Genomic DNA, 11,313 nt, shown 5'->3' on the forward strand with positions numbered 1-11,313 from the left:
GTTTGTTGACAACATGGTGATGCAAATATCATGGTCTGAATTTCGATGGCGGTTCTCTTAAAAACTCTTGTAAAGCGGGCTTTGATGGCGTGGTTACGAACTACGAGGGTTCTTTCCATTTTGCATTATATGGTAGTGTAACCATTTTGAATGTGTTTCATGTTGATATTAAAGCTCTGTTGGTTGGCATTAAGTTATGGTGGCAAGCGGGTATCATAAGGAAATTATGTTTTTCAAACTTTTTGCATGTGGTGCAGTTAATGACTATTAAAACTAATAGATTTCATCATTATGTCAACCTTTTGGAGTCTATTCGAGACTTTATGGTGAAAGATTGAAATATTTTCCCATATCATGTTTTTCGCAAAGGGAGTCAATATGCAAATAGTCTTAGCTAAGATGGAAGCAAATGGCGTTGAACCTTTGCTACGTGTCCCTTTTACGATAAGTAATCAATCAATCAATAGTATATATATAAAGTAAGGTTTTTTTATGCCACGTGTCACTTCCATATTCATTCTCAATATTTTTATTATTTTTTCTATTTTTAAAAACCAATATTTTATTTAACATAAATATCTTAACAAACTTTTGATCTTATGCACTTAGTATTTTCTTTAAATTTTTATTGAATTTCTAATATTTTATATAGCATAAATATTTCAACAAACTACACATAATACCTTCAACAAAGTTTACATATACGATCTTATTTTATGATTAAAAGACTCCAATTTGTTTACTTGTTTTTAGGAAAAGAAGCTTCAATTAGTTATTACTAATCTTTTGGCATTATATCATTCATTTACATATACGGTCTTATTTTTTGATTAAAAGACTCCAATTTGTTTACTTGTTTTTAGGAAAATAAGCTTCAATTAGTTATTACTAATCTTTTGGCATTATATCATTCAATTAGTTTTTATGTTTGAGGAAAAAAAAGGTTCGATTAGTTTTTTTTTATAAAAAAAAGGTTCGATTATTTATTATGTTATCTTTTAGCAACATATTCTAATGCAAATGTTAACTAAAAATAAATTTTTTTTGACAAAATTAACTATAAATAAATAAATTTTCGTTAATCACATATTTACATATTTTGAGCACAGGCAGAATCCCCAAACTTTCTTTTTATCTAACATTTTTCCTTCTTCAGGTTTGCCAAACACCAATTTTATTATTTCTCATATATATATATATATATATATATATATATATATATATATATATATATCCATTGACTCCAAGAGTAAGTGTAGAGAGTTACTCCAAATCATGACCCTTTATTTTAAGGGAAATGTTAACTAGTGCCCCCGGGACACTGGTTAAGGACCTTAAATAGTAAATTTTTATAAAAGTTTGTGTAATTAGTGCATTGGAAATTGAAAACTTTTACATTTTAAAAGAATAATTACTTAAATTAGCATGCTTAAAGAGTGTCTCGGAGGTAATCGTTAACAAGACCCATCTTTTAATAGTAATTAATGGCCGTGATTAATTGATAATAATTGCTATGGTGAGGGTTTTGTACTCTTTCTTTCTCTCTCCTTCGACAACCTTCATTCTTAAATTTTAATCTTTCATTTTTTTTGTTTTTTGTAAAGATTCTGTATCGTTTCACAATTCTTAATTCACAAGATAATGATTCCCTTGTTGCTTTCAAGTAATTGAAAACAATCCTTAAAAAAAAAAGTTATTGGAAACATGGTTTCCTCGTTTTACATTTCACTTCTCATAATCAGGGGCGGATCTGGGATTAAATTATTAGTGGGGCTAATTTTTTTTTTGAAAGAAGTATGACTAAAATTTCGACGAAATAAATTATACAAATAATAACATTTGTAACAAATCGTCAATCATTTTGTTCCTTGTGTAGTAAAGTTGTTTAAATTTTAGTGACTTTAACTTTTCAATTATAATTTAAATGACATCATAAAAATGATAAAATAATTTAAATAAATTCGGAGTAAAAAATCTCAATCCAAAAATGGGTCTTCCCTTTATTTTATAGATTAGATAATGCATGATATAAGTTGCAAAATAAAATCTTAATATATATTCATATATAATTTATATTATTATCTGAAAAAATTAAGAAAATTGCAAACGAGAGGAGAGTTGAACTTGATAAAAATTAAGAAAAAAATGCAGAGAAAGTGAGAGTTGAACTTGGGACATTCAGCATTCAGGAAAAAAATGCAGAGAAAGTGAGAGTTGAACTTGGGACATTCAACATTCAGGTTTGTACTCAAAACCCACGCCACCAAGCCACGGCTGTTGAATTATTAATGTTGCGAAATAGAAGATATATATTATTTAAGATTGGCTTTGTATAAAAAAAAAAAAGATATGGGCTGGGCCTGGGCTGGTGTGGCTATTGCCACACCCTGCCTTGCTCAGGTCCGCCCCTGCTCATAATCTTGTTATGTTAAATAATTGCAAACCTAAAAGTGTAGAAAATATTTAATTAAAAAAAAAGGAGGATAGGAATGAAATTTGTTAGGTTAAAAAATAAGGATTCGGCTGGCCAAAATTATAGCAAACTTGATAAAAAAAATTCGGCTGGCATTAAGGAAGATGATCAATGGCTAAAATTGAATGGCGCCTAAATGTGCAAGATCCAATGGCTCAGAAAAGTGGAGGGAAAAATGTGGGGAAAATATTAGGGCAACAATAGCTTGAGGGGTTAAACTTTAGTAAGTTAGGGTAGAAAAATATTTGCTTCATAAAAAAAAAAGGCAAGAGGATAGGAATAAAATTGGTGCGATGCATTTTTTTAGATGGAATTTGTTATGTTAAATAATTGCAAACCTAAAAGTGTAGAAAATATTTGATTAAAAAAAAAGGAGGATAGAAATGAAATTTGTTAGGTTAAAAAATAAGGATTCGGCTGGCCAAAATTATAGCAAACTTGATAACAAAATTCGGCTGGCATTAAGTAAGATGATCAATGGCTAAAATTGAACGGCGCCTAAATGTGCAAGATCCAATGGCTCAGAAAAGTGGAGGGAAAAATGTGGGGAAAATATTAGGGCAACAATAGCCTGAGGGGTTAAGCTTTAGTAAGTTAGGGTAGAAAATATTTGCTTCATAAAAAAAAGGCAAGATGATAGGAATAAAATTGGTGCGATGCATTTTTTTAGATGGAATTTGTTATGTTAAATAATTGCAAACCTAAAAGTGTAGAAAATATTTGATTAAAAAAAAGGAGGATAGGAATGAAATTTGTTAGGTTAAATAAGGATTCGGCTGACCAAAATTATAGCAAACTTGATAACAAAATTCGGCTGACATTAAGTAAGATGATCAATGACTAAAATTGAATGGCGCCTAAATGTGCAAGATCCAATGGCTCAGAAAAGTGGAGGGAAAAATGGGAGAAAAATATTAGGGCAACAAAAGCTTGAAGGATTAAGCTTTAGTAATTAAGATATAAAACACCCTGATATAAGTTTCTGGAATATTAAACATGGTGTTATTATTTGACAGCGGATAATACAAAGCTATTGAGTATAATTACATAGAAGTTTAAATCCTTGCCTTAAACAAAATGCAAGGTACAATTCTCAATATATACATAAAAAAAATAAAATCATGTTGATATAAACAGGATCTTTAAAATTAATCTTGACATATACTATTGAAGAGTCCAAGCTTGAGTCCAGATAAGCCTTTACCTATCCAACCGAAGGGAAAAAAATTTGACACAAGACCTACTTGTCCAAGTGGATTCCTACTAAACCTCACGTAGTTTCTACTTCTTATGCATAACCTTAGGACTCGTTTGATGGTCAGGATAAGATAGAGGCAGGATATGATATAAAGTTGGATAGAGATATGATATGATAAGGACATGATAAACATTAATCCTATCATGTGTTTGATGCGCACATGATAACAAACATGATATCATTATAATTAAATGAAAAAATTGCTCTCAAAATTAATTAAATATTATAAAAATGGAATGTTATTAATTATAATAGAAAATACATGCTATCATTATTTTAAAAATGACAATATTTTAAAAATGGCAGAATATCAGGATAATAAATAAGGAATGATCTTCTAATCCCATCAGGATAATTTCTAACCCAGCCTATACTCAGGATAGAAATTACAAAGGAAAGTCAGGATAGGATAGGAAAATGGTTTATTTTATCCTATCCCTTTGGTGCATCAAAAATTAGATTTAAGCAGGATATGATTAATGTATCATATCCTGTCTCCCTATCCTGACCATCAAACACACCCTAATCTCTTATATTCATTTGAACATTAACTAAACATAAACTCAATTCATACTCACGCATAGTAATAGTAATATAAATCACAACATTTAGAAATTATTATGGCTGAACAAACAACTTGATCTTGATTCTTTTACTTACATGTGTAAAACTGTCACCGATATTTTCTTATTTGAAAAAAGACCAACAAAGATAATATAGTAAACACACACAATAATAGCATAAGGATTGTTAGGACTAAAATATTACAAAGATAACAATTACAAAGACAAAACCAAAAGCAGTGTTTTTCCAATTAATGTATTTTTTTATCAATATTTAATATTTTTCAGTATGGGTAATTAATGTCTATTTTAATTTTTACATAATTTAGATCAATGTATTTTTTTTGAGAATTTATTTAATTTTTGTTTATGTTTATTATGCACACCTGCCATCAACATCTTGACAATTATTATTTTTTATTTAAATATTTTTTTCTATATAGCACAAACATCTTAACAAACTACACATACAAATTTTTATTATACCACACTTCTTTTTTTTAATTTCTAAGTTTATTGGAAGAACTAATTTGTGATCATTCCTTTATTTTACGACCAAAATCTATTAACTCTTGGTATGTCCTATGTCAGGGCCGGACCTTGGGGTGTGTAAGGAGCTCAATGAAATCGGGCCTAAAAAAAATTATAGCTCAGTAGTACTACTAAGTGCTACCTCATTTAAAAAAAAAATCTTATTCTCTTTCTCTCTGATACCACGCGTTCCATCATCATCACTCCATCGGACTTTCCTTTTCTTCTTCCCTGATTTGATTTCTTTTTTCTCTTCTGTTGTTTTAGGCCTATTAGAATTGAGTCATCTTGCTTTTGGTGTTAGGTGGATGTTTTTTTGGGAGGATGGTTTGAGGTTCCTCATGTATACGGTAGTGATTTTCACCTTTGAATGTATCGCATATATACGACATTGTATTTATCTTTTAAAATTTTTAAATAAAACATTATTCTTTTAAAAAAAATACGTTTTTATTTTATTACGGCCATGTTAACTTTAAAATTCAGGGAGTTTATAAAACTATCTACGCTACAAAGATGTCAGATGACATCAACAATTTTCCTTTTTTGGTTACATCATGACATCAACAATTGAGAATATTATAATATCTAACTATTTTTTAGAATATTCCCTCAAAAGCTATATAGAGACAGAATATTGATTTCCCCTTGAAGCAAGCACATTCTGTTATATCTTCCATCTTTGAATTTAGGTAACCCTAAATCTTAATTTGCTTTTTGATTCAATTCTCGTTCATCTGGAAAATACCCTCCGCGAAGCGACTGATCCGAAGAGTTTAGGCTTAATCAAACCGGCAATCGTCGGAAAAGGTCAGCAGCATCAATCTTCTTCCAACTTTATTTGATTTTACTCATTCTATCTACCTTTGTGAATTTTAATTTTGTTCTTTCCCTCTCTTCATTGTCCGTTAAATTTTGATTCATTTTCCTATTCTTAATGTAGCGATTTTGAATTTCTAATCATCATTGTTGTTGTGCTTGTTATTATAGCATAAGCTTTAATATGATATCTGATAAACTGTGCTTAAGTGTGTAATTGTTTTGTGTGTTCTTTTTGATCTGTGTTGCCATCGCCATCGTGTTTTTTGCTCCACTGGACCGAATTGAAGACATGTTCTGTGTCCGATGTGGATACTACACAGACGACACCTGTGATTACACTCAATTATTTCATTTTCTCTAATTTCCATCGGTGTCGGTGTTAATGTCATGATCAGCATCTGTCCGTTGTGTTGGTGCTTCATCATACTTCATAGGTTTTCATTAATACTCATTTTTTGACAAGATATGATTGTTTTTTAATCGCTGACAATGTCATTGAAAGTTTTGTTTAACCGTTAATAATTATAAGTTTTGTGTTTGCCATGCAACAGGTTTGAGTTTTAATTGAAGTAGTAACTAGTAACCATGAGATTAGTAAAAGGAAGTAAAGTGGAGATCCTTGTCAATACCCAGGAACATGGAGTCGAATGGCATGGTGCCCGTATTATTTCTGGTAATGGGCACTCTTACATCGTTGAATACGACTATCCTAGCGTGACCGCAAAGCCTCTTTCAAACAGAGTTCCAAGGAAGTTCATCAGACCATGCCCCCCTGCTATTGAAAATATTGGGAGTTGGGAATGTAATGATACCGTGGAGGTTTGGGATGCTGGCTGTTGGAAAGAAGCTACTGTATTGACGGACATGACTGAAGAGTTCTACTTGGTAAGGGTGCATGGATCTTGCATGGAGCTGAAGGTCCACAAAATTCTCACGAGGATATGCCAATCATGGCAAAATGGTCAATGGATCATAAGTCCCAAGGTAATTTTTATTGCTTATAAAAAGAATGTATTCCAAATATTTAATCCAAACTAGCAGTTTTTTAGTGGTATAATATATCTTATTGTTTTATGCATCAAGTTAGTATCATTGTTACTTGGGAATTGAGATGATTTTTTTTTTCTACTGTTAATTTGAAAATTTTGCTGTGTCTTTTCCTTATTACATTTGCTTGTGTTTGATCCAGGGACCAGCAAAGTCTAGAGTCGTGAAGTTTAGCCGGAATTTGATTTCAAACAACTATAAGACGATGCCCGAAGTTCAGCAAGCTAAGAATGTTTGTTCACCTGGATTGGATGCTAGCTGTCTACCTTCAACATTGAAAAGTGTGTCCTCTCATGTTGGGGATTATCCTAGAAAGAGGAGCGCTGTTGTGATTATGGGCGAGTCTAGAAGATTCAAAGCAGTGTCCACTGCTCCATTGCTGGAAAAGGTAGATGCTATTGCTTACCCACAGAATACTATGGGTGAAAAATATATGCATTATTCCTTCACTAATGAAACGAGGAAGGAGAAACCTTGTAATATTAAAACACACTTTCCTGAAACCATTCAAGAACCAGCTTTTTCTTGTAGTAATATGAGTTCAGTTGGCAGCTGTAGTGTAATAAGTGGTAGCGCAAATGAATTTTTTGGTGATACATTAGCAGGTCCTTGCCAAGATGACGTTTCCCTTCGCAGTGATGCAGAATCTCTAGATGTTAAAGATGTGGGTGGATTTTATGGTGATATGTTAGCAGGTCCTTGCCGAAGTGACGAAGATACCTTTTGCAGTGATCATGCAGAATCTATAGATGCTGAAGATGTGGACGAAGGGTGCACCTTTTTTCCAAAACAGGTTGTAGTAGAAAGAATCCATAGGTTAGAATTGATTGCATATCACCGTACCTTAGGCGCAATGTATGCTTCTGGTCCTTTAAGTTGGGAAAAAGAAGAATTATTGACTAATCTTCGTATTTCACTAAATATCTCAAATGATGAACATTTGATGGGGATAAAGAACTTAGTTTCATCTAGTCGCAATTTTTAAATGTTTACTTGGGGGAGATTTCTATACAATTTTTCATTTTTGATAACCCATGTACATCATTATTAGGTTCTGAACAAGATAACATTTTTCTGATCCATCATTTTCTCCTATTCATTCTGTTCTAGAAATTATGACACCACACTCAATATGTACATATCAATTATCAAGCTACAACACTTTTATCTTATATATCCTTTTTTGGATCTTATTTGTTGTCCTTTTTTTTTTCTTTACAATATTATAAGTTGTGAGCTTCCATACCTTAAAAGTGCTATGAGAAATTCATCCGATTGTTTATTCAGTTGCTTTCTGATGCTATGTATATCATTTAATTGCCAAACAATGATGAACACCGTCATGTATTATGGTTATTACAGTACACATCAATCTAAAATACTGTTTAATATTATTTCAACGAATTTTATTTGCTGTCTATTTTATAGTATGAAATTTTTCCACCATTTGATTATTGATTTTTATTGATGAATCAAAAATCATTTTCAGGGCCAGTGTCGGAGGCTTGCATGCCTTGCTTCCAATGGCTAAATATGATGCTAGGTTTGCCTCGTTTTCTCTCTGCAAAATAATTGGTGACATTTACCAATAATAATCTCAGAGATAAGAAAATTCTGACCTCTTATGCTTGTTTATGTGCTTTCCAAATATATTGTATATCTGAGGTGTGCTTAGAGCTCACACTTGCCATGTCATGTGCCAGAACATGAACTTGCTTAAAAGCTGCAGGCACAGCCCTTGTATGGATGATCTTCTGAAGCATTATTCGCAAAATGGTAGTCTATTTTATTTATGTATTTATTTGTTTGCATGCCTTGCGTGGACTGTCTGCACGAGACTTGAATACTCTATCCCCATAGTTGAAAAGCAAGTTATGCCATAGTGTTACAAGGTGTTAATATTAGGGTGTTGCTATGTCTGGACACATGGTCTCCCTATTATTCGGCGGAGCCTTGTCCTTGGTACAACATGTACTCTACTTACCCTCACTTTGCCTTTGTTCTCCACGATCCGCAAAGATTTGTTAAGGTTTTATGGCCGTTTTTGTTGTGCCCTCCACTCTTCTTTTGGGTTTGTTCCGAGCACCTTCAACCCCCACCGACTTTCCTTTAGTATTCAATGTCACACATTCACAGTGTGCCATTATATCTTGATTTAAATACTCATTGCCTTTATTGTGTGTGTATTTTTTTCTTCTTCATGAAAAACACTTTGAACATGAATTGACTGCTTTGAGATAGATAGAGCATAGTTTTAATATTGATCTCGTCCAGGATAGATTCATTTTATTGATTTTGTATCTAATAGATTTTGTTGTTTATAGGGTGTTAGAGTTTCTGGGTACATCTACTGATTTCGAATTAATTGGGCTGATACATTTTGCTAATCTTGCAACTTACCATAACAGATACATGCTTTTTAACTGTCAATTTTTTGTAATGCTAACATATAGCCTTGATATTGATGTACAACCTCATCTTGGCAATTCGAAAGCTTAATTAGCTATGCATTTTTTCAAAAGATATTATGAAGTTCATTTTGGCCATTCTGGATGTTGACTTTGTTTCTGATTATTCTACTGTGATCATCGATGAGATAATCAAGTTTTGACTCTAGTATCAAAATGCTCGTGGAAAGAAATTATTTGTTAAGATGATAACAACAAATAAGTATGATGCGTTATCGGATTACTGCGGAGCTAATCAAGCTTTGACTTCGTTATCGGAAGGCATGCGGAAACAAAGTATTTCAGAAGGTGATTTGAACAACCAACTTTATGTACATGTTGCAGTTCAATAACTCTTCCGTTACCTTTTATTTTGTTCGTTTCAAGTTTCCTTTACAGCTAATGTTGTCTATTCAAGTTCATTGTCATCTTAGTTGAATATGAGTTTCTTTGTAGTTGTGTTTAATCGTTTTAGGGTGTAGCTGTTATAGCACAACCAACAATGTATGCGTTTGTCTAAGTTGCTACTTGGGGGGTTTGCCAATCAACTCCAAACTGTATGTTACGAATTTGATGCAGATTTACAGGGAGTTTGTTCATGCTTGGTTGGCTTGTCAAGTGTGTCGCCAGTCACGGTTCGCTGTCGAAGTGTTCGTTATTGGTTGTTTTATCTTTCCAATATTTTGTAATTTAGAATTATTTTATTGTTTTTTGATATAATTTGCAACTATGTTTATGTTAGGTGTGTTTCATATTTTTCTTTAACTAGCTAAGAAGTTGCATGTGCACATATGTATCTATTATTAAAAAAATATAATTTTTTTATATGCAATATAAATTATATTATTGTTTCAAACAACTAATCAGTTGACAATAGGTAATTAACCGACTATTTTGACAAATAAAGGAATTAATTGATTTATTTATGCAAGCTAAACATATAGCTGAAGATCTTGGTTTTGGCCATCCTTTATATATAATCCTAGCAAACATGCTTACCCTAATTCCCTAACCCTAATCCTAATTTTTTGGCTCCAAATCGTTCCAGCCGTTAGATTAATCTATGTTGCTTATTTCAAATGATAATTTCCCTCTTCTTCACACTCCACCCAAACACACTCCTTCACTGCCTCCTCTTCATCCAAAACTGTTTCGGCTTCTTCACACCACCTACCGACGCTCAAACGGAACTGCCGATCTTCCAAACCACCGGCGTCGCCACCAACGACAACTTTTCCAGTCCTTCTGATGGATTAACGATTCTCAACCGTCCTTCACCATTAGCTATTTCAGATTCTCACCCCATTTTTTTTTATTCTCCTCCATCACTGAGTCAAAAAGGTTCAATTTTGAATCCTTCCTATACTGAAACACAAACGCTAATCCTTCCTATATGAGAATGCGTCGGAACAATCCATGGCAACCTATCACGATGTAATAGCTAGGAAACCTCAACGAGTCGGTAACAACGAGCGAACCTGATACAGACACAGAGAAGCAAAAAGGGGTTTCTCACTTCTCTTCTCAAATACCGCACGAAAGTGAAAAATTCGGTTTTTTACCTCCAGCACAGATTGCAGCAGGTAACAATATTACTTCTCATCGTTGTCGATTTGCGTTCATAGCTTTCATTTTATAATCATTTTATCTGTTTGTTTTCCATTTTTATTTTGCATATTCACGTCATTTCTAGATTACACACAACGACATTTTTTCTTCTTCTTCCTATTTATATTGCTTCTGGTTGCAACTTGAGCACCTTCATGATTCTTAGTATTGAAATTGTATGAATTAAACTACTGGCCTACTGTACTGTTAAAAAATTACCATAATTTTGAATGTTGGTGTTGGGTTTTAAACTCTCTGTTATCTGATTGAGGGTTTTAAAATAACTCTATATTAAATTTTTTTAATTTTTTGTACTAACATATTATATATTCTCTCAATAACAATGAGAACTTAAGGGATTCTTAGTTCGGCCATTCTTACTTTTTAAAATCCATTAGACTAATAACTCTATGTAAAATTTTTGTGATGTTTCTTTCAAATCTAAAATTGTGTATATGTGTATAGGTATGTTGGGATTCATAGTGTTTAATTTGGTAGCATTTGGATCACATTTGATTGCTCAAATAATATTCTGAGATCACCTACTTCTCATTTGCCACAGTT

At 32.4% G+C, this 11,313-nt stretch overlaps 1 protein-coding gene across 11 annotated transcripts; it reads left to right on the top strand.

Annotated features, from left to right (window-relative positions):
• Positions 1–5,476: 5,476 nt before the first annotated feature.
• On the top strand, positions 5,477–9,997 carry LOC146942518 (uncharacterized). 11 transcript variants are annotated; one of them, XR_015032750.1, is made up of 6 exons: positions 5,477–5,635; positions 6,199–6,631; positions 6,837–7,510; positions 8,184–8,237; positions 8,398–8,469; positions 9,391–9,997. XR_015032750.1 is itself a non-coding variant. In XM_085756519.1 (5 exons), the coding sequence occupies exons 2-5, from the start codon at positions 6,233–6,235 to the stop codon at positions 8,402–8,404; spliced, it is 1,134 nt and encodes a 377-aa protein (XP_085612645.1). In that variant the 5' UTR covers positions 5,477–5,635; positions 6,199–6,232; the 3' UTR covers positions 8,405–9,997. The 11 variants fall into 11 exon arrangements, 8 of the variants coding, with proteins under 8 accessions (XP_085612645.1, XP_085612648.1, XP_085612650.1 ...); XR_015032751.1 differs by having other exon boundaries at positions 6,837–7,490; XR_015032749.1 differs by having other exon boundaries at positions 8,184–9,450; positions 9,721–9,997.
• The last annotated feature ends 1,316 nt before the right edge of the window (positions 9,998–11,313 follow it).

Source organism: Medicago sativa, chromosome 3 (genome assembly GCF_051527215.1).
Source record: "Medicago sativa cultivar Bolivia chromosome 3, Bolivia_mono, whole genome shotgun sequence".
Classification (NCBI taxonomy): domain Eukaryota; kingdom Viridiplantae; phylum Streptophyta; class Magnoliopsida; order Fabales; family Fabaceae; genus Medicago; species Medicago sativa.

Coding starts and splice junctions, on each gene's coding strand:
- LOC146942518 (XM_085756517.1), top strand. CDS start 6,233: ATGAGATTAGTAAAAGGAAGTAAAGTGGAGATCCTTGTCAATACCCAG. Junction 6,632..6,836: donor AATGGATCATAAGTCCCAAG/GTAATTTTTATT, acceptor TGTTTGATCCAG/GGACCAGCAAAGTCTAGAGT.